This window comes from Motacilla alba, chromosome 1, assembly GCF_015832195.1.
Source record: "Motacilla alba alba isolate MOTALB_02 chromosome 1, Motacilla_alba_V1.0_pri, whole genome shotgun sequence".
NCBI classification, from domain to species: domain Eukaryota; kingdom Metazoa; phylum Chordata; class Aves; order Passeriformes; family Motacillidae; genus Motacilla; species Motacilla alba.
In genome coordinates, this window is record NC_052016.1 from 115584577 (window position 1) to 115609123 (window position 24547).

At 38.1% G+C, this 24547-nt stretch overlaps 1 protein-coding gene across 1 annotated transcript in view; it reads right to left on the bottom strand.

Moving 5' to 3' along the window:
• The window catches only part of CFAP47 (cilia and flagella associated protein 47), a 258402-nt gene that overhangs the window by 50553 nt on the left and 183302 nt on the right, over positions 1-24547 (bottom strand). Inside the window, exons 54-57 of the mRNA XM_038154900.1 lie at positions 23782-23893; positions 18077-18181; positions 16348-16504; positions 9435-9530 (exon numbers count right to left, since the gene is read on the bottom strand). Of these exons, the coding sequence (XP_038010828.1) occupies positions 9435-9530; positions 16348-16504; positions 18077-18181; positions 23782-23893 (470 nt within the window). The remainder of the gene's footprint in view (positions 1-9434; positions 9531-16347; positions 16505-18076; positions 18182-23781; positions 23894-24547) is intronic.

The window sequence follows — 24547 nt, forward strand, 5'->3', positions numbered from 1 at the left end:
CATGGTAAAAATAATGTCCTAGCAGGAGGAGTCTGAGAAAGTAAGACCCTCCTCCAATATTCTAATGACCCTTTGAACGCGCTGTCATCTCAAGAGATGTCATTTCTGTGCAAAGAAGTTAGCTTAATTTCCCTCCACTCAACAGTGATACTAGACCAAGCATGTGATATCAGACTACGAGTGTAATAAAGCATCTTACGTACATTGTTAAGATAAACTCTGATGTTAAATGAATAACTGTGTGCTTCATGCTTCAGGGGTCGGGAGGCATTACTCCTTCATTCATCAAGGTCACGATTCAAGCACTTTGCAGCCATTTGCAATGTAAGCCCTGGTTCTGCATCTCTCTAAACACACAGAACTGCTGTTCAGTGCTTAACACCACAATCCCTTCTGCTGGCTGGCTTACACGGCTTACGGGCACCGAAAGCATCCCCCTGGAACAAAGCCAAGTCCGGGTGGCAGCTGCAGCCCACCCCGCTGTCCCCGCAGCAAAGGCAGCAGAGGGGCCGTGTGCCCTTCCCTGGCTGGGCTGGGCTTCCAGGGGGTACTGAGCCTGGCATCAGCAGTGCCTTTAAAGAAATAAATACTGTCCAAACCCAAACATTATTGTGAGATGCAAGATTGTTACTAATGCTGATGACCGAAGGTATCAACCTGATCCTCAGGTACACAAGAAGGATTTCACATAAATATTGTAAAAGCTGAAAGCAAGATACTGTGTGCATCATAAAAGGCAGGGAAGAGAAAGATAAATTTTTGCTGAGACTTACATGAAGAGAGAAGTGGTACTAGAAATATGTATTCTTTTTGCAAATACACTCAGGCAGGTCCAATCCCAATGGCTTTATCAAAACAAAACAGGCCCTGCCTAATCATTCAGGCTTTGTGACAGAAAAGTAAATCAGGGAATCCAAATTCCCCCTGGTAACTGAAAGATATAAATTTTAATGTGATTGTGAATAATTTATTATCTTTCCCATAAAAATATTTTGAATAATTTGTTAATCTTAGTAATAGTATGGCAAAATATCTAGGGAAGAATGAAAGCAGCAGAGTATGAAGAATATGATGTTCATTTTAATTAAATTATTCCCCCCCTTCAGAGAACAGTTTTAAAGACCCCATTTGGCAAGAAATTGAGCTACAGCATTATTGATCCTGGTTATATCTTATAAGCAAGGAGAAATATATAATTTTGAGGTGAACATATAGATAATGGGCATACCAAATTATTTATCAAAACAATTAGCCACACAAATAATCCCACCTCTATTCACACCACAGCAGTTTGAATAGATGCCTGGAACACACATTTACATTTCCTGTAATTACAGTGCAAGTGAGGCAGATGTTTAAATTTAAATTCTTTGCTATCTGGGGATTGTCTTACCTACCTGAAATTCATCAGGTTCAAATATGCTCCTGAGCTGAGACTGAACAACCCAAATGCATCTTTCCCTATCACGAAACAATCTGACTTGGGAATCCAACTGCTAGCAGCTCTTATTTCAATTAATCTCATGCCCTACCACAAAACCAAACACATTCTTTGAGAGTGTATAAACTTTATTATGGGATGTTTAGGGGAGAGAACACCGACCCTCTTAAATGTTAAATCTCCCTTTTCAGCAGGACCTTTTTTGCTACCTGTAAAAAATGCTGGATTTAGCCACCACACACAGAGCAAAACTAAAGCCCAACAACACCAGCTTCACAAAGGAGAAAATGCACACCTGCATGCCCAGAACACCCTGACAGCTTTCCTAACCAAGTCACCTAGTCCTGACAACTCTGTGACTAAAATAATGAATAAAAAATAATATTAAAAAACCCCCCTCTTCTTTCCTTTCAATCTGTTCCTGGCTGCAATTCAGATTGAGATTTCACGTATTTACAACTCAGAACATTTTCAGACAGCAACAGAAATATGTATCCATTGCAGGGTTGTAGAACTCTGAGTAGAGAAAGTAAACCAAAGAATTTACAGAGCTGTGGAAAAGGTGTAGAAGCAAGTTAATTGTTTGGCAGGACAATTATGGGATAACCTGATTGTATAAATTTGACTTGTGTGACTGGGTTTTACAGAAATTAAAGATAAAAGAAGAGACACTCTTGTGTAACACATCTGAGTCTATGCTACACTGCACGGAATTCCAAAAGAGATCCCAAGCACATTATGCTACTTGAAATTATAAAAGAGGGTCAGGACAGGGACTGTGATATGTAAAAAGCTTAACACTTGGGAAATAAGACCTTTAAAATCAAGCTGAAGTACACAATGTTCTGCAAGCCAAATTCTGATTAAGAAAAACCTTAATGGTTTCCTGACTTTAAAGTGTGTGCCACTATATTGAGAATCCTGTCACCACTGTGGGCAAAAATTGTTGTTTAACTACTGAATGCATACTACACATTTCTATGTATATATATAATTTTACTTTCTATTAACATCTGCCTTATACTTGACACCTATTCTTCACTGACTAAAAGAAAAAAAAAACAATCAATGAAAACATTTGACAAAAAATGTTCTAGAAAAACTCAGTATATGAAAAAAAGAACATTAGTTCAGCAGTTTAATTATCAAGCACTTTTAAGACATAAAACTTCAAAGTTGAAAGATCAGTTTCAATAATGCCTTCTAGCATTTATGCTTTAAAATAAAATCTGTGCCTTGGACAGTTACTTAATAAGGTAAGTTTAAATTGGCTTCTCTCCTGGAAAGTATACAGTAATTAAAATAAACAAAAAAGCCAACTAGCTCTTCTTTTCCTCAAGCCCTCAGACCTACTTTTGAAAAATTTAAAATTTTATCATGGTCTTCCATCTCCAAATGTTCTTACAAAAAAGGTTCAATTTCTTTCCCACACATACCCCACCTCCTCATTTTAAAATGTTAAAGGAGCATTTTCGAGAATTCCGTAATTGTTTTCAACCTTTGTAAGAAAAAAAAAAAATCTGTAATTTTCAAAATTTCCACACATTTTTTTCTATTAATACCAATGCCAGTAGGATGGAGTGAGCTTTTTGTTGTTTCTTTCATTTTTAGTCTTTTATCCTCTCTCAGCAAAGTTAGACCTCAGCAAGGTTATCTCCAACATACCTTCAATGTTTCTCAGAACTCAAAAGCTGGATAAATCAGGAAAGTCAACTCAGAAAGACAAATGAAGAAATGAAGAAAAGCTACAGCAAAATCAACAGTTTTAGTTCTCAGTCAGCAAATCAGCTAGCTTGGGGCAGGAGGGAAACCTACTCCTTCCTGAATGTCTGGGGTCCAGCACAGATATGGAAGCATCTTGCACAGATGAATTAATGAGAGACAGAGCTGCCACTGTCCCAAGAGCAGAGGAGGATGGGGAAAATGGAAATTTAACAGACATCCAGGAAATCAAGCCTCTTAATTCGCTCAAGAAACAACTGATCGATGCTGCTGGTGATTTCCCCACTGTGCTCGTGCTGCTGGAAACAAAAGATTAGTGCAGGTAATTTCTTATAGCCAATTTAGAGCTAGACATAGATTTACTGAGTATTTACAGGTTGAAACAAATCTGTATCTCTGGAGTTGTCACTGGTTTATGACCTAAAGAGGTGAAGGCTAGAATCAAGAATCACCAAGAGGGGAGGAATGAAGCAGTTCCATCTTATTCAAGGGCACATCCTGACTCTGTCTGGTCCATCAACAGCTGTTATCAAATAGATTACCAGCAATATGCTATTCAAAGGCAAAATTAATCATCGTTTCATTTTCTAGTTCTATTGAAATTGAAGGAGATAACTTCTTATCAAGTTATACAGCAGAGGAGATGTTTTTAAATAGAGAAATAGGCCAAGCTAATGTGAAGTAATAGCCTCCCCTGAGGTAATTTGCATAGTTCAAATGCTCTGAAGTACTGTACTCTGGATGTTCAGAAACAAATCATGATATTCTGAAGGAAAACCACTGCACAGCCTAGCTAAAATCTGTGAGGCAATTACAGCCTGCAAATCTGTTTTTCATGATAAATCCACATGGGAAGTCTTCTGTGCATCTACGTGAGATTATGCAAAATCTGGCTTTCTGATGTCTTCCCTACTTTTATTTGCATCCTCAATATCTTTCTTCTTTTCTCTTCTTTAGCAACACCAGGAGAGTATGCTGAAATAGATAAATAATTTCCTTACCCAGTCAGGGGAATGTACTGTTGTACTCCTTCAACTCACAGGATTGTTTTTTAAGAGAACAGTAACAGAATTTTTGCTTATTGTTACAGTGCTGCCTTTTGCTTCCTTAACTTATTTCACTAGAATTGATTCCTGGCAAACACATATAAATATTTGTCTACAATATATAACCTGTAAAGAAAGTAAAATTCAAAGGTAAAAAGAGGGCATATAGCAGGCCAAATAAACATATATAAAGTATGTAAAATCTGAAAAGACTGCAGAGAAGTACAAAGAAAAATCTTAAAGCCTAGTCCTTTTTTATACTAGAAGGTGTGAGTGCCTTAAAACTTGACACAGAAATTTCCCTACTGATTTTCCCTGTGTGAGGGCAGCTTCAGGTGTGCTGTGGCTTTAGAGAGCTCTCTGAGGTTGTCCTTGGTGACAGCAGAGACAGCCAGCACTCAGCAATGCCACCAGCTTCAACTCATTGATTTTGCCAGCACATCTCTCTAGAGATAAATATGGCTTAGACCACATCATTTGTGCTGCCACGTGCCAGGACTGAGTAATGACACCCTGTTTGTCTGTGTATAACATGAGGACACTGCTCTGCAGAAGGGTTTCACAGGGGAGAGGCGAGCCAGGGTGATTCAGCACTCAGGAAAGGATGAGCATGGATCAGGCAGGGATCCCACGTCTTCCCTCCTGCTGGAAACTCCACAAAGCACATCTCCATCTGTACAAGCTTCCAGGCACGACAGCAGTACATCAGAGGAAAATGAATGAGGTTTAAACAAGGAACAGACACACAGACAGATACCCAAATAGGGCCAGGAAGGGAAGTCGGTGTGTCTTGCACAGACACAATAAAACAGCCTCAAGGCATTTTGTGGGGAGCACAAACAGCAATTTCTTCAAAAGAACATGTAATAGTTTGAGTAGCAGTTCAGCTGTCAGTGATGCAGAGTCTAAGTACAGCAGAGCACCACTCCTTCGGACTGATTCTACTGAGAAAAGTCATAAGGTGTGAGAAAAATACCTAAGAAACAACTCAAGGACTCAGTGAAGTAATTCTGAAGTGAAAAGCTATAAAAAAAAATCTATGGAAAGAAAAGAAAGAATCAGAAGGTGGCAACCCAGCAATATCATGGATGAACCCATTCCAAGACAAAGGCTGACCTGGCCTCAAATGACTAATGACAGCCTGGGCAGCAAAGACACATCCCATGTCTCACTGGGAATACCTGGGCAGCAAAGACACATCCCATGTCTCACTGGGAATACCTGGGCAGCAAAGACACATCCCATGTCTCACTGGGAATACCTGGGCAGCAAAGACACATCCCATGTCTCACTGGGAACACTGACCATGGCAACACCTACCCTAGCAGTGAGTCAGTCCTGGTTATCTACTGCATGTATCAGACCATAAAACAAATCTGTGTACTCTGAAATAACACAAATCCTGCTTGCAAAGTCTCTCTCTACACAGCAAAAGATGCACGCACCAAAAGTGATCCCAGGAGGAAGGAATCTCATACTCTAAGGGGGAGGACAGGTAGGTTTCTCACTCAGAGCACAAATCCAGTGAAGCCAGTATTAAAATATTCTCAGGAAGCTCCTAGGTAAGTGACCACCAACTTCATGGCACCTCCACCCACCAGGGACAATCACCACTCCACAGCAGGACACGGCCAGTCAGCAAACCTTTCTATGACAGGCTGGTGCTGAGGACACAGGGACAATAAATTTTTCTACTGGGTAACCAGCAGCCAGTGATTCCCCATCTGGATGCAGTCTCCAACCAGCCATCCTCTGCTCAATACTCAGAGTAACATAACAGAGCTGAAGTTAAGCCTGGTTTTGTGCACTGAATTGACCCTGGAGTTAATCCTGGACCCCCTCACAGAGCCAGCCCTAACAACACCAAGCGAGCAGGGACAAAAGTAGTAGTAGGGTATAAGAAAAAATTGAGATGTTAAAGGCAACCTGATCTAGCAAACCATGTCCCTTCCTAAAAGTGCCAGACAGTTTGCCAGTTGCAAACCAGGGCAACCAAGCATGTTAGTTTTGTTGGTTTTTTCAGTCTTTGAAAGCAATAATAATAAAAAACAGACTGTGCATGAAAAATTACTGAAAGAAAAAAGCAGATGCAAGTAAGTATAGGATTCAAGAAGCAAATCTTGAAATCTAGTATTTTTAGGGAAATGGCCTGTGGACCTGAACAAAATTTATGCCATTCCTTAGGTGAAAGTAGTTTAAAAGCCAAATTATCTGTAATGACAGTGGACTGGACATGACATTAAAAGTATGATAAAATGCTTTCTCAAAGAATGTTGAATAGAATATGAAACTGTAATAGCAACATGCTTCCAAAGATCATACACAGAACTTTATTATCTCAAATTTGATTGCCATCAACTGTTTTTACACTGCAGGCAGCTTTCTGGAAAGTATCTCCCATTAAATACATTTATCAAATATATTTAATCTTTCCTTCCTAAGTGTTTGGTAAAGTTAACAAACACATATATTTTAGACAAAGCCAAAGTTAGAAGAAAAAATTAAGGAGTTAATCACAGAGTTCTCCATGGGGAAAGAGATAAACATGACACAGGTGACATGGCAGCTTAAAATATAGACTTTTAAAATATAAAACTTGTGCTGAGCTATGGAGAGAGATTCCAAAGAGCATGCTCAGCCAGCTGCCCTAGTTCCTGCTCCTGTCTGAAGCAGCACCAAGAGGCTCCAACAGAGAGGCTCACTGATCACCCAGCACAGCAGCTATGACTGGAGGCTGAGTGTAAAACGAGATCAACCCTTCACTCTGAGCACTGGGTGAGTGACAGAGTTTGTGAGACCTGGAAGCCAGGGCAGGAAAAAGCATACTTTGCTCTGAGTACCATTTTCACAGCAGGGCTAGTATTTTGGATTTCTCGTGAAAGAATGATGAAAAATGTCTCCTAGATTCTCAGACTATCTCAGTATCTCTGAATTTCTAACCCCAGCTTTTAGAGAAAGTGAGGGAAAAACAAGTAATTAATTAGCAACAAGAACTGTTTTTCCATAAGCATAAATTTTGCTCATAAAATGATCTAGCAATCATATTCCAGCAAGTTCATTAAGAATATTTAGTTCCAACACATTTTCAAAGTATTGTTTCTTTTTTATAGGGAATAATTGTAAACAGTAACACCTGCATCTGATCTAATATTCACCTACTGATCACATCATTAAGATATTTCAGACATAAAAGATGAGGCAAAAGTACAACTTTTAAAGATTGCTTCACTGTCCTTATATTTCTTACATTTGTGAAGGGATTACACTTTCAGTTTTACTGTGTACATGAACTAGATTGTTTTGGACAGTTTCTCACTGCTTCTGTGGAAAAAAAAATTATATATAATGCCATGACAAAAGTTACAGCTTTTGTATTTGTTTGTGTAAAAGGTGCTGGTTTCAGCTGGGGTAGAATTACCTTTCCTCTCAGTGGCTGGTATGGGGCAGTGTTTTGGATCTGTGCTGAGCACAGTGATGGTAATTTAGGGGTGTTTTTGTTCCTGCTGAGCAGGGCTTGCATAGATCCAAGGCCTTTTGTGCTTTTCCTGCTGCCATGCTGGTGAGGAGACTGGGGTGCAGGGGAGGCTGGGGGAGACACAGCCAGGACAGGGGACCCCAGCTGGCCAAGGGGACATTCCAGACCCTGTGACATCATGGATCAGCGTGTGAAGAGGCAGAAATGGGGAGCAAGGGGGAATGCTTGGAGTGATGGGGCTGGTCTGCCCAAGTCCCTGTTATCTGTGGTGGGGTCCTGCAGATGCCTGAACATCCGCCTGCCCTTGGGAAGCAGGGACTGGACTCCTGGTTTTCCTCTGCTTTGCTTGTGTGGCTTTTCCTTTTCATATCAAACTGTCTTTATCTCAGCCCACGAGTTTTCCACCCTGAACTCTTCCAGTTCCCTCCCCGATCCTGCTGGGGGGGAGTGAGAGAGTGGCTGCCTGGGGCTTGGCTGCTGGCTGGGATGAAACAACATAAAAATGATGTCACATGCAGATCAATTCTTACACCTCTTTTTCTTCCAAATCCTTCTTTCCATAACCCCTAGAAATGTTTTGAGGCATGGTAAGCTTCCAGAAGGGAAAACAAAAATAGTTCCTTGCTGGGAACAGTAAGTTCTGCAATATCATTTAAAAAATAAATACCTGTCAAGCACATCTACAGGAAAATAATAGCATATGGCAAATTTTTTTGAATGAAATTGTAAACAAGAGATCCCCATTTCATATTTCTAAACAAGGTCTTTAATGTGAGATAGACACTATTTGTTCAAGGAAAATGGTATGGCTTATTCTGATATCTACATTAACATGAAACAGATGCTCACACATATTTGTGGGGGATATGAGCAAAGAGAATTAAATTCTTTGGTAAACAATTGAAGACATGAATAATTAACCTGTGTGTTCAGAAATCAGAAAGCATATCTGAGAAGTAATCGATATAAATAATTACTGGGAAAAATATTTAGAATAGGTACAGAAATCTACTTATCTTCTATACTTCAGCAATGAAACATTTTAACTCATTAAAATATGCAATTTCTGTTATAATCCAATCCTTATAATAACATCAGATAAATAAAATAAATCAATTATCATATACAAGTAAAAAATAAATTTTGGCACAATTACAGCACTAAAGGCAATTTGTTCCTTTCATATCACATCTCAGATCAGATATGACCAGCAATGACATCTAAAATTTCCTTCAGGATAATAAACCAAATAATTTAATTCTTTCCAGACAGATTTTTAATTGAAAAGCACTGTTTTCTGTATTTTCCTATTGAAATTTTCCCTGAAACTATAGCCCAGAATTACCTTAAAAAACCCCAGACAAACAACAAATAAACAAAGCAAAAAACAATACACAATCCCCCTGAACCAAACAAAAATGAGTTAAAGTGACTGAAAAGGCTGAAAAGAAACAAAAGTGTATTTAGAATTCAATCATTTTTGTTTGTTTTGTGTTAATTTGATAAAAATTAAAAGCAGTTACAATTGTCCAACTCGTTGATCTTTGGAATTTCTTTCCTCTTCTTTTTCTTCTTAACTGATCCTTCAAACTACAGAAATTTTCTTTTCAAAATAATTTTCTTAGAAATTACAGATTTTTCCACTCTGGTACTTCATGTTTTAAGAAACTGTGACTTGTTGTAGGTTAAGTTGATAAAATAAGTATCAAGAATAGTTAAAATGTGTATTAAGGGTTGAGAAGCTACATACCGTGTGGCTGTTCAACCAGAAGATGAAAAACAGATTGCTTACAGGTGGCCTGGGACAGGACAGATGCACTCAGATGCTCATTCAACAGCCCCTGATCTAAAAAAATAAAATAAAAATTAAAAATTATTTGTGGGAACCCATTCAGAATTCAAAATTGATGGAACAATTTCCCCACTGAAACAGCTTCATGGACAGGTTTTACAGAATACATCCCTGAATGGGAGCACATGGCCCCTTTTCCCTGCTCTGCTGAAAGGCTCTCAAGTATTTTCCTCATTGTGAGATATAGATCCAGTATGAATATCTCTTTAAATAGAATTAAAATGAAATAAAACAGCATCAAGAAGCACAAAGTTTAAAATGTTTTCAGTTAATAACAGTTAGGGATTACAAAATAAACTGTTTTCTAAAATAAAAAAGCAAGTAGCAATGAAAGGCACTGGTCACATGAAATGGAAGAGACACAGGTGCAGGAGCAGCAGTGCAGATACAGCTGCAGACAGGAACTGCTTTCTTGTGGGCAAGTCACTGATCAACCAACAGATCACTTGCATCAAGACAGAGGATTTAGACATTATTCAGACTGTTTCACTGACCACTGACAGTGCTGTGGATAAATGAAAAATGAGATAGGAAAAACTGGTTTGAGGTCCAATTTTATAAAAAGGTTTTGGAGCCAAAGGAAATTCCTTGTAGGAAATGTGCCTAGCAGCTAACTCCAAGAGCCTGAAACCAACAGAGTGACCATACCTGTACAATATGTGTTATTAAAGTTGTGGTAACACTGAATGATGAACTGCTGACAGGAAAATGGAATACACAGGACTCATCCAACAGCCAGGGAAGACACTGTCATTTGGGGTTATGGAGGAAAGTTAAGATAGCTTTAGGAAACAGAATAACAATGCAAGACGCTCAGGAAGGCAGAGAACAGCTCTCTTGGCACTACCATTCCTGGCTCTTGGAAGAAGAGAAACATTCCCAAAATTATTTCATCTCAAGAACAAGGTTTCAGGTTTTGGAAACCAGCTTAGAGGTTCAAAGTAAGATTTGCAAACTGTGAGGAAATAAAAAAAGATTGAAGGGCCCTTGCCAAATATTAAATGATGGGTGCATAAGAAAATCCAACACACTCATTTTAATACAGCAAAAAAACAACTGTATCATCTTCTTCTGCAACCTGAGAGGCTGCAGTGGCAAAAACATGGCTATAGTGAAATATTCCTCTATAATGCTAATTATTCTGCAGGAATTATTTTCTATCTTTTTTTCAGGATGCTAATAAGCTGAATACTTTTAATTTCCCCTACTAGAAGATTTTTGCAAACTTTAAAATATATGATTTTTTAAAAATTTTATCCTTCTACAGATTCAGCTAAAAAGTAATTTTCACACTACTAGCTAACTAATCCTGAGATCTTATTTTATCTGAAATACACAGTTTCACTGTATCAAATTAAAGGCACTAGGTTACTCTTCACAATGCTTCAAAATTGCATTTATCAGTCCAGAGCTGCATTTATACACTGCACATTATCTTTTTAATTGGTAGCTAAGATAATGATTTATGTCAGAATCAGCACAAAGTGATGTTAGCACTTGTATTCTAAATTGACTGGATGACTAAAACCAGTATTTCTTTACATCATTAGTATTTCACTCTAACACTGACACACACACATATATATATATATATATATATATACGCACACACTTATATATATGCACAATGATACTTAGTCCAATATATTTCGTCTGAAGGAAAAACGACCAAGTAGCAGACTTGTCTTTGAGTACTTAATTCAACTGCATAAAGTTCCAGAAAGCAGTTTAAAAATATTTTGCAAAGTACATTTTAGAAGTTGCAATTCCAGTTTGGAAATTGAGTGGGAAGACACAGTCAGCCTACCGTGAATGCAGCCTCATCCTGGACACAGGGTAAGTTTTAATTAAGCAAACTTATACCCTGCCACAGATAATCAGTTTTACTAGTGCAGGTAACACTGGATTCCAGAGGAACCAATGCACCTCCCTTATCCAATTCCTAATTACTGCTGTAGCTGTAATCATCTCTTTGAGCACAGCCCTTCAAACTCACAAATTAATACCCTCCATAAAAGCTGTTGCAATTTTTTTCTTGAACTTTATAATTGGACCACTGAAAATATGAAATAAATTGTCCACACTGACTGAAATAAACCATTATGGTATTAACAAACCACTAATACTTAGGAATAATTCTTATACAGGTTACCTCTAGGGGCTCTGGTTAACACTGGAGATTTCAGTAGTTTCAATTATTTACATCGTTTTTGTTCTTCCAAAAAAAACTCTTAGTAGAAAAACTATAGAGTGGTATTTAGAGAAAAGCAGTATCATTCAACCTGAAACAGCTGAACTCGTGCAGGTTGCTAAGCCATCTGTGACAAGAGTTTGTGTACTCTCTAGTTCTGGTCACTGGCTCATTTTGGGGAGAATCACCTGCTGTTAAATAAACATTATTCACATGACTATTCTTAACGTAGCTGTGAATGCCAATGTGAATTAGAGCTGCACATTTAAACATCCATGGGTCTAAATCCTGGGAAGAAAACTTGCTGGTATTAAATTCAATAAGAAAATACCTAATTTAAAGAGGCCCAGGGTGGCAGTAGTAGTAGTAGTTTCACTTGCTCTGTAATTATCCCAAACAGAGGACTGTTTGTGCCACAGCAGTGAACATCCACAGAAAGAAACATTTCTGAGGAACGTCAAAACCAAATCCTCTTGGGTTTGACAAAGCTTCAGAAATGCAAATGAAAGCTTTAGAAATGGTCTGGATAGGACAATTCCCAATTAATGTCTATTTTAATTCCTGAGCTCTGCAGTTCTAAACAGAATTGCACACCAATACAGGGCAGAAACTGCCTGTGGAATGCTGCTTGAAAATAAGAGAGATAACTTGTGTAATTTGCTTTAAAGCATGAAGTAAACCTATAAACGTTGATGCTTATTGCTGTCACACCTGAATCAAGATGTTCTGTTTCCAATGCTGACATGCTGAGTTCTCGTAAGAAGGGGCACATGGTCTAAAAGACAATTTGTAAAGATCAAGACCAGTCAGGCATGTCCCTCTAATTTCTGAGTCGCTGCCTTCTGTTGATTCCCCGTCCCACCCTCCTTCTGGCCTCCAGTAACACCAGCAATAAGCCTGACAGTTCTCAGGGTATGTCAGGGTCAGGAATGCTAAACTGAACAGGTGCATCCAGAGTTTTGCTTATAAGACTAGATTTCTCTTCCTCTGGAAAGAAGGAAATAAGAATTCCAGTTTAGTATTCCTATACAAAGCAAATCACAGAATTAATATCAAAACACAGCTTGAGTGTATAAATCAACTATCTTGTTGCAATAAAACAAAGCAAACTTTATGTACAGGTCACCAAGAGCAACTGAATTAGAACATTAACATTACAATAATCTGATTAAAAAATTCAAGACAGACTTTAAAGGACAGGTATGATTATCCTTTCATAAAGATTACAGCACAGAATTTATTTTTTCAAAGACGACCTTTTGTAATTCCACAGATCACAGGAACATCAGATCATCATGATGTCAGGTCTACTGATGGGTAAAGAAAAACGAAGACTAAAAACTTCTGATGCATAAAAACAAACATTAGTCCTTAACTGTCTAAGCCAGATACTTCTGTCTCTGTCACTATTTCTGAGCAACTCCCTGGGATAAGTTCAAGCTCAACAGCTAGAAAGATGACTGTTATCACTGAAACAATTAAACAATGCAGTTTCTCTTGTTTCTCAGAATACCACAATCTACTAGGCTTTAGTTTATTTAAGCTCTATAAATAATTTTTCTGATTAAGTTGCATCACAGATAAGTTTGATTATTCTTCTCCATTATTCTGTGAACAGCACTGGGTTAGCATTCTTGCAAATTATACCTCAAAGTAATGGAATACTAAACTGAGCTGTCTGGTACTAGATTTATTCTCAATAAGACAAGCCATTTGCATCTCTGAATTGCTCTTCTTGTTGTACAAATCAGAATCCCAGCTTGCACTTCCCACTAGAATAAAGCATCCTGCATTTATGAGATGCAACAGGAATCTTTATACCACAGATGTGATACACTCCTACACTTCAAAAGTTTATACAATCAGTTATTTCCTGGTCAAATACGGTGGATTACTCAGCTCGTAATTCACAGCACTTCTAATTCACACAGTCTGGGCTAAGATAAGCACACAGGGTAGATGGAGTGTGGAAAAAATACAAAGGGTTAACATTTTAGCACGAAAATTGTATTACTAATAATGTAAAAGTTCACTTTGTCTTCAACTGTTCCAAGAATGATGTGTTGATGAACAAAGCAATTCAAAACTGAGGTACACCAACAATTTATCAAGGTACCTCTGGACTGAAGCTCTACCATCCATCATGTCAGTTCCTCTCCCTAATTTACATTGCAATCTCTATCAGCATCCGTGTCTTTAATAAAGGCCTTGAACAACACAGGCCCCAAGGCTGGCCCCTGGGTGCAATGACCATTACCAGCCAGCAGCTGAATGCCAAGATGTTCATCACCATCACTGGAGACCAACAGTTCAGCCAAGCTTCCAGTGCACCCAGCAGCCTGCTCTAGACTTCCTCTGCTTCCAAACAAGAATGTTACGGGATACAATGACAAAGTCTTACTAAATTATAGTATATTACATTCACTGCTCCTCCTTTATTTGCATAATCACTCATTTCCATACAGAAGGCAATCACCTTTGTCAATCATGATTTGCACTTAAGAAATCCCTTTGACTGCTCCTGATTACCTTCTCGACCTCCACGGGCTTGGACATGGACTGTAAGAGAATGTGCAAATCATGGGCCACACACACTGCAACAGTAGTGTCCCATGATCCTACCAGGGGTTCGGGTGAGGCTGATCATCCCACTGCTCCACCAGTCTTCCTTCTATCACTCTTCAAAGGAAGAAACAACAAAGCCTTTTCCCGGTCAACAGAAAAATCTCCTGATCACCATGAACTTTCACAGAAAACAACAGTCTCACAATCATATTGGCCAACTGTGTTATTACTTTATGAATTCCACCCGGATTTGTGCATCTGAATGCCTCCAGCTGCTCCAAGTCCACTGCCTGTCACTCCCCTACAGGCTGCCCCTTTGCCTCTCCGAGCAGCCAGGCCATCCCCACAGCATCCGTCCAGCTGGCGAGGCTGCTGCCATTCACACTCAGGGCCAGGGAGATCCCTCCAACCTCCTGACTGCCAGACCAGAGCCGCAGCTCCCACCCTCACAGCTTCCACTTGGATTGCAGAAGCAGAGTGACTGCCCAAGAGCAGCTCCCGTGGTGTGCAGTCACCACTTGCCCTCCTCTTCCAGCAGCTGCTCTGCCTCTGAGCGCAGCGCCGGCGTGCAGCGCTCCCTGTCACTCAAGGGCACCTAGGTGCCAGGTAAGTAGGAAGCTGGGCAAGATTCTGTTTCTCTCGATTCCAGGATCCCTCCCTCCCTGCCAGCCATCCTGCTCAGCACCTGAGCTCTGGCAAAGTCCCCAGGATCCTGGCACGATTCACTTGGTCTGTACACACTGAATATTTTGCATGCTGCTGCTTCTTTCAGTGTTTTCCAGAAGAGAACATCAACTGAAATTCACAAGAGATCTGGTCATTTAAAAACAGTACTCTCTTTTGTGACAGTCATAAATGGAAATATTTTAGCAGGGAAAACTGGACTGAAGTCTGACAAAAAATCCTGGTCAGCAAGAGAACAGAGTGTTTAGTCATGAGACCAAGATGTTCCTGACCTTCTGGTAAACATATTTCCAACATCCCCCATACATGAACTGTGTATGTAGACAAAGCTGTATTTCTTTGTTTCTAATTCATATTCAGAAAGTAGCATTAAAAAGCATGAGTTTAATGCAACAAACAAACATGAACCTACAGTTTTTAAAAATCACATTTATTCATTTATTCTATGTGCCTCAAACCCTGAATCACAGCACGAGTGTGTAAACATGGCTTAAAACTTACCTTTGAACACACTTGATTTTTCTCTTATGGTTTTCTTGCTATTTCTCTTACATTTATTTATTTATGAAAATAAAACTGGAAGGCTTATCTTCAATTTTTGTTATTTGCAGATGCCAGGACATGCTTTAGCACCAGTTTTCTGATGCTACATACATGTTATGTCCAAGTAGGTAGAGATTCAGAGAACCTTTTAAAGCCTTCTGATGCACTTGAAGTGAAATTTCCTCTTGGAGTAAATTTTAGTCGTCAGTGAGAATGTGGGGTTTAGAACCTGAGTTCATACAGCATTTGTGGAATCCCAGTATGGACAGTTACTTGTTGATCTCTGATAATTACAGATCTCATATTATCCTTTAAAGCATGTTTGAGAATATTGATGAAGCATACCTGCTTGGAAGGTGATCAGAAAAAAACCCAAAAAATCTCAAAGAAAACCTTAAAAATGTTTTGCCCTTGCTCTCTTACTAACTTCTTTAGTTACCCAGAATCTGACCAAATAATATAAAATATGTGAAGGTAACTGAGGAACAAAAGAAAAGCAAAGCTTTAGTTATGTATCTTAGGCATAGCTCCTGAAACACATCCCAGGAGCCTCCTGCTGTCCAAGTGCTGCAGTGCGTGCACAGCCAGCCAGCAGCTGCACACCCACACGAGGCTGCAGGACCTGGGAAGTCTTCTGTGAACAGCTGTTACAGATTTGTGTTCTATCTCCCACAGCGCACTCTACAGAGTTTTCAGGGTGGATGTGGACAATACACCAGAACTCTACAGCCAAAAATTGGAATGAGGTAAATTTAATCACATCCCTTTCACACTTCTAATGGAGCTTCCTTCCCCCACTCAAAAGAAATAAAATTCCAAACCCTGTACCTGCCATCACGATATCCACCACCACATTTTCCGCAGTCGGGTTTTCGAAGGGTATGATGGCAGAGGAGTACTCCCCAATGCAGGCACTGATGGTGGTGCTCTCCATGCGCTCAGGAGGAACTCCAGACCCCGTCAGGTGGAATATCCGCTCTCCAAACTGCGAAAGGAACGCGCCCTTATTTATTATTTGATGCGTCAGAGATGTACATTCTAAAGCATTTTGCCTACTTTCTTCAAGCTGTCCTGTGTCTCTGCTATAAGTGAACTTTAATTTTTGCTTTCTTTTTTCTTTCTTCAAGCTGTTGTTACTCTAAGTATTGCTACCTGGAAATCAACACTTTCATTCTGGGAGATGTTCACATCTCCTTTTTTGTGTTTTATTTCTGTCCTACTTCAAGCACACAGTATTTAACTTCCGTCCAGCTGCTCAGAGCTTTCAGTGTAGGGAATGGACAGATGTAGGTAGTTGCAAAAGCAGAATTCAAAGCACATATATTAAAACCTGAAAGCAGATGAAGTGAGAAGTTCTCTCCTGAAGACAAAGGAAGAAAGAAAATAATTCTTTGATGGGACAGCAGTAGAATCACGCAAGCTAAAAGTGTTACTCCAAAGGTGAAAATGAACACTAACCTTTAGACACAGAAAAATCAAGGATATTGGAAAGAAACAGTAGTTCTAAAATTTCTGTGGTCCATCAGGTTTCAGATAAGGACATTGTGTCCCCTTAAACTGACCTTGGATATATACTATTCATATTAGACTAGCTGTCTCCTTGCTTTTATCCTTACTAAATATTTAAGAGAGATTCTGAAAATAAATGCTGTGCCAACACCACCTGCAAATAACCTGTCTTTTCAACACACTTTTTCAGGACAAAAAATTGACACATGACTTCCTTCAGTATTTGTTTTCTTCATATAAAAGAATATTTGCTTTTTTAGCATTGCTTAAAACACTATTGAAAACTGCTGGTAGCACTCAACTGGAATAATTCACAGGTCAGCAGTCTTTTAGGATATCTGAAACTCAAAAAAAAAATGCAGAGAGGAATCCGCACAGAAAGCAAAGGCTTCATTTAACCACATTTTGCATGATGACATATTACCATTTACATTGTGCTATCAGCTTTTCTTTTTTATTCCAGCTGAAATTTAAAAACACTTAGTAGGTCATGTTGATGACTCATGTCTCTTTATTTACTAGCTTCTCAATCAACTTCAGGAAAATTCTGAAGAGAATAAAGAAGTCAACAATTCTAAGGTGTTCAAAGTAAAAACATCTTCAGATAAAATTAAAGGAAGAATTCACTTTTTCAAGTGTGTGTGATCTTGTAAAATTCAGACCGGATTAAAAAATGAAACAATTTAATTTTTGGGAGGTTAGGAAAAACACAAAGAAATTTAATTTCAGAGGTGCCACTCCTAAGAAGTGCCAGTCTTCAGTGTTAAAAACAGCAGAACTCACTACTGAGCAAGCTAGAATTATTCATTACCTGTTCCAGCTTCTAGGCCATTATGCCACATTTTAATACTGCAAACAGAACGATTTCTGTGTAAAACTAAGGATAAAACAAATTACAACTTTTTAACATCTTCACGTTTGCTCCTTCATTGTGCATCCAGTCACTAAACTTCACCTTGACCTACAGGCTGCATCTTTTACTTCCCTGCCTATCATAAATATATCTAATCTGAATCCCAAGTGTTGTGGTACAAGCACATTATCATACCTCTGGGCACTTGAAGGTTATTGTTGCCTTGTGGTTGCGTCTCCCAAGGGCAGAGGGGTAGAATCTCACAGGCAGCTGAGTGGTGGAATGAGGAGGAAGAGCCAGCTGTACAAACACAAGAGAGAAGCAAAAGCAAGGAGGGGTAAGGGAGAGGAAATCCATTTTTTGAGTCTGTGTTTTGTGCTTTGTGTGCTGATGTGAATGTGATTGATGTGTTCCACCAGATGGATTTCCCCCTCTCAGGCACCACGGGCTGCAAAGGCACCGAGTTACAGCAGCAAACAATGCCAGCAGCAGCCCCTGCACCTCCACTGCCCAGCAGCTGCAGGCTGGGGCTAGAACGGCCCCAAGGACACGGGAAGCAGCTCCCAAGCACCACTCCAACAGCACTGCAGTGGGATGGCATTGCAGGGTTATCACCGTGACCCCACAGACACAAACTGCCTTGGAAGGAAACGCACGCCAGCTTTTAACAAACCAGTGCTTTGTCTCTCTTCTGCTCACCTGTAGCAAAACCAACACTGACAATCATGTTGCAGGTTTTCTCTTCACCTCCAGTATTCTACTATTCCTCAAGTATTCTACTCAACTGCACAGGCAAAAGCCAAGTAGCTGACTACAATAGATTAATATATGTTTCCAAGAAGCAGGTAAGCAATAAATGAATTTAATTGTGAAGAATAAAAATGTCAATGCATTTAGAGTGTGATCAGCCAGAATCACTGAATACACAATTACTAGACTATTTCTTTAATAAAAAACAGGTGTTAGCCTTTTAATATTATATATGTATAAATAACATTTTCACGTAAGAAGAGATAAAAAGGTAATTGATTGATATCATGAGCAGTTAACCTGTGTTTCATAACATGAATATAATTTGCAATAAATGAAAGTCAAAGTAACACCCTGCATCAGCTGGAACTGACAAAAGACACATAAAACTGTCAGCTCCTGGTGTTCAGCACGACTGAAATAGAAACTCCAGGAGAAGGCACTTTCCAGCCGTGCACCATCTTCTAAGCTCCACGGCCTGCCCTGGCCCAGGCAGGAGCCACGCTGCTCCTCGTCCTGCCAGTCACCCCCTGGCTGTATTTATAGAGAGTTTCCTGGAAAAAAACACAGATCCTTCCAAACACTGTTAAATGATAACATGAAAAAGCAAATCTTTAACTGAAAGGCCTTCAGGGTGGACCATATGGCAATATGCACACGTAATGCAGTAGTTCTACAATTTTTGTAAGGTTAATTGATTAGCATAGCTATCGAATATTGTCCAATTAGAAGAGCAGTGGGTTAGGTAATTTTACCCCAGGTACTGCCCGATTGGAATTAGTCCAGGGGCTTCTTTACCCCATTTCTTGTGTCTTCTCAGACACTGGTTGGAAAACAAAATGTCTTTGTTGTAGGTTCTCTTCTTGAAAACAAGACTAAACCGTATTTCAGGAATGTGTTAGAAGGTTAGCTCATTGTTCTAAAATGTAGGGATAAAAGGGTAGGAAAATGCTAGAAGCTACAACCATGTATTACCAGTCTTCAACGCCACAAATATATGAAAATATAAAAAAACCTAAAAATCTTTAGTCATCAGTAGCAGCTCAATGAGGGACAGGGATGTTGGTGTGCCTGGAACAACAGATATTCCCACTGATGGCAGAGGGAGGCAGATTGTGCAGAAGAGAGGACAGAGCTCAGTCATGCTCAACTAACACACCGAACTTGAAATGTTATTTTCTTTTTTGGGAGAGAAAGTTTTAAAGTAATTCATCAGACTACTGCCATAACAGTTAATTAAACTTTCATTTGCAGTCAGTTCCTACCTGCTAGTCAGACCCATTTATCAAACAAAGACCACAAATGGAGAAAGAACCACAGTAGAAAACACCCCTCCCAAATATTTTAATGAAATGGAAAACTTGGTAAAGACAGGATGGCATAGACTAAGACTGCATCATTAAATTAACAGAAAGATTTTTAAATACTGAGTAATTTCAGTGTAAGACATTCACATTTTTCAGAATAATAACTCTTCCACAGAGATGCAAACAGACAGGAGTTCAATTTCCAATAAGTATTACTTGACATATTATCATTACTCAGAAAATGCACTGCCACAATGAATCAAAATAATCAACATGGAGCTATGATAATCCAGCAAACTGCCTGATCTGAAAGCAGAAAGGATTTTTAATTTTTACACTACAGATTTGGTTTTAAAAATTCATTTTTAATTTTACAGTATTATGTTCTGTGAATCAAAAAATAATTTGTTTTGAAATAAGCTAGGCAAAAAAACCTACTTACTTTCTACTGGAATAAAAAAAATTGTTTCTAATGTCTCTAGAATTGAGAAATAATGCTAAACAATATCTTTTAAGAAGGTCATAGAATTATTCAATTAAATATGCTGATGCTAACACATCTTCTGCCTTTCATTTTGTTTACATAAACAAATGCTTTCCACAACAGTCATGTGAAAAGGAACTGATATAATTGCTCTTCATAAGATCTCAGATACAACAGTCCAAATACAGAAACTGAGCCTGACGTTAACTGCAAATACATTATTTCTGTTATAAAATGAAGAAAGGAGGAGAAATTTTCATTAAATCTAAAAGCTCATTCTCTACTCTGTACAAACCAATATTTGTGGTCATTAAGAAAATCCTTAAAACTTGCACACAGAGAATGCACTCCTTTGTGCCAGCCCTTTTCTATTAAGTTATTTGTCCTCAATAAAAAGTGTGTTTAAAAACAAATCAGGAAAGAAAACAGCTTAATGGGAAAGGTTTAGGCTAGCTAAAGCCAGGAGAAGAGCAAACTGAAGAGTTACAGTGGGAGTATGTTTCTTTTTGGCCATGGAGATGATCCTGTTTGCAAGACTTTTCTGTACGTTGTAAATATATGTGCATGTCAATATAATACACATATGTGTGAAATACATCAATGTATTTATATAGAGGAAAAGCAGTAAATTGGGAGACACATTATTGATGATTGAAATTTTTCAGCTGTTAAATGCTGAACCTGAATCCTTTTCTGCTAAAGACAAGGAGAGCTGCAGTCAGGACAGAAACACAAAACTCAACATCCCAATGACTTTTTTCCCAGACACCCCTAACACCCAATATTCTAATGAAAAACAAGTTGGAATTTTACAGTAAACTTATGAAAATTAACTTTCATTCTGGCTTTTAGATAATTTGACACCATTTTTAAAGTTATTAAGTTAGTTAAAGGTTTACAAGAAGGGAAACAAAAATTAAACACAGCTTATTAAAAAAAAAAATAAATCCAAATCCCATTAAAGGGAATCCTTGAAAGCTTTTATCAAATTTTTAAAAGGAATCCAAGGTGTTATACTCCATTTAAATTGACTTAGGCTACAATTGCAAAGCCACAAGTAAGACATGCAGTCTTTTCTCATTATCAGTTTACAAAGGGTATCAGAGCTGCTTCTAATTGACATGGAGCTGACGAAGGATTTAAAGCCTTTGAATTTCATTTACACTTCATTATGCACCCTGAAGCTCAGGAATACTTGAGCCTAATCCAACTGGACCTCAGGAAAGCATGTTAATAGTGATGTCCATACTCAAAATTGAATCAGATCTATAGAAAATAATCCTTTGTGATATTTTTGTAATGCCCTTTGTTCCAAACTGAAACTGGAACAAACTTACACACACATGGAATCCAATAATATTGGCTATTTTTTAAATTCTGAAATATTAGTCTAAATTTTGATTAATTTTAGGCAAAGCTCTTTACAGAAGAGAAAATAATTTTGATCCTACTGTTTAATCTGATTTATCTTACATAACTCAGGGACTGGAGAAATCAATTTGAGACATTTTCTGATCGACAGCCCAGTACATTCAAAAGTCCTATATCTTAGATGACATAAAAACAAATATGGAAATTTACATGAAATATAAAAGTTATTGACCTGACTCAACTAACTGTCCTCAAATATAATGTATTTTCATTGCCCAATCCCACCTTCAGTCTCTTGTTCGAATAATTTGCTCTTTGCTGTTGCCTTTCATCTGAGGGCTGCACAAATGTTAATCTTTCTGCTGACAAAAAAGTATTATTTTTTCACTTTAAAGAGAACAAAAACTTGAATGATTAAGATGGGAAACTTCTTCCACACATAGCAAAGGCTCTGAAATGTTTATTAACATAAACCAATGCCTGAAACACGGAGCATGGTTTATTAGCAGCAATCTGGAAACTGAATGCAGTGTTGTTTGGAGGGACTATGCCCAGGATGCTAAATACTCAGGAGAAGCAAGAAAATGTGCAGTGCTGTGTCCAGTTCTGGACTGGACATATAAAACTTCATGTTTTATACTTTTAATTTAATGGAATCCTACATAGCAAAATATAGGGAAGCCGAGTAAATAAGTTTGATCTCCTTTAGCTGTTACCATCAAAACCCCTTTTAGGAACATTTGGTCTGGCTGTACTGCTATATCTGAGGCTGAAAGCTGCTCAGTTTCTGAAAACTGAACCCGTAATGACTGTGTATCATTCCTCTATTTTCCCCATACAGTCTCTTGTATCTTCTTAGCTTTATTTTATTACAATAGTCCTCTCTTCTCTCTCTGAATCTTAAACCATTTTGCAGGAATAGAATCATGAAGATGTGTAGTAGTTTGCTTTGGAAGGGACCAACCAACTTTAGTGTCTTCCCTGGATTACCTTCTTCATGTCCAGAAAAGCCACCAATTCTTTTCCGTCCAGCACAAGTTTTTCAATTTTTCTTTTTTCTTTTCTTTTTGTTTTTTTTTTGTGTGTTAAAGGTTCTGAATCCGTTTCCTGGGAGGCTGTGATGGAGGCACTCAGTGCCACTCATTCAGATGCAGAGTTTACATGCATCTGCCCTCCCTTTGCTCATCTCCCCATCATGAAAAGGTCACATATTTCATAGAATTAATTTAATGACACCCGAAGAATTGCTCATGGGGCCTGTATTACCAACTGGTATTCAGTGGGCAATAACTAATATTCTTCTGACCCTGACCACCCAGAACTCTAGCAAACCTCAATGCACATTCAAAAGCTGAGCCAATCTACACCACTGCTATTCCTGGAGAGGACAGGAATGGTGGGCAGCAAGATGGAAGGGCCCCTGTGATGCAGGAGGACAAAGTGGAGTACCTAACAGCAAGAGGGTTAAGAGAAATAACTTTCAAGGTAACTGAATTTGCAGAATAAAACTATTCTAGCTATTTGCTTGAAGCTTCTTTGCAGCTATATTGATCAAATTATTTTTCATATTCCTTGCAAACTGCTTATAATATTAGATATTTTTGTATTCTTGCATTAATACTTTATCTACTAACATAAATATTTACCTAGTTATTCTGTTGATTATTAGACACTTATGAATCTTCTACCCAGCTGCTTTGTTTACAACTTCTCTTTCTAATATCTCCTGAATTATTTACAACCTACACTGCAATCCTGCTCAAAGCCATTCCATAAAGCATTCCAGGAAAGAAAAAAACACCTGTACTTCAGCTTGAGTTGCTTTTCAAGTTTAATTGTTTTCTTCCTCAGGCTATAAAATCCCTAAAATATGTACTTACAGTAAAAGATTGTATATTCTGAACCCACAGTACAATACATAATTCAATTTGTTTTAAAAAGAAGGCTCTCTTCCATCTTTTTTGTGAAAACACAGAAATGTTACTCACAGGTTGTTTTGGGTCAGTCTCAACTTCAAAATGGCTGGGATCACTGTTAACCACTTGCAGCATCAGAGTTTCATGAGTAGGATTAGTAAGGGGTATGTTTGTAAGAGCCCATCTGGAAAAAACCATATGCACAATAATGATTTATTACAAAGCTCCTTCCATTATATGTCATTAGGCACAAGGGGTTTTTTGTTTCCTGAAAAATTCTACTTTTTTTTTTTTTAAAACATAATAATTAATTTTTATTGCATTAGCACTTCCCTACTAATATGGAAATATATTTAGTAACTTATATTATTATTAATAATAATTTTTAATAATACTAAATCCTTAATTCAATATTTCAGTTTGTTCATTTGTTGTATTATTTATTACAGCATAATCATAGCATTATTATGTTGCAGATGTAGATTCCATATTTTAATGAGAATAGTGACCCTCCCATAACAAAGATTGGAGTATGCTGATTGCTTAAATCAGCTGGCCTTCTATTTTTCAGACTTTCCTTCTTTATTTTCCAGTTAAAGAATATTCATGAGATACTTTCAATATGGAGAAAATTTTTTAAATAATTCATAAGACTCCCAACATTTCCTCTATTCTGGTCAAAATACTAACTTTCCTGTTTTCAGCAAAGTTATATGACCATAAATCACATTCTTGTTATAATACCAAGGGACACAGAGAAGAGATTCAAGGTGAGTAAGTGAAAACAGTAAATAAGAAAAGTCTGAAAAATGAGATACATATATTGGTTTTGCTGTAA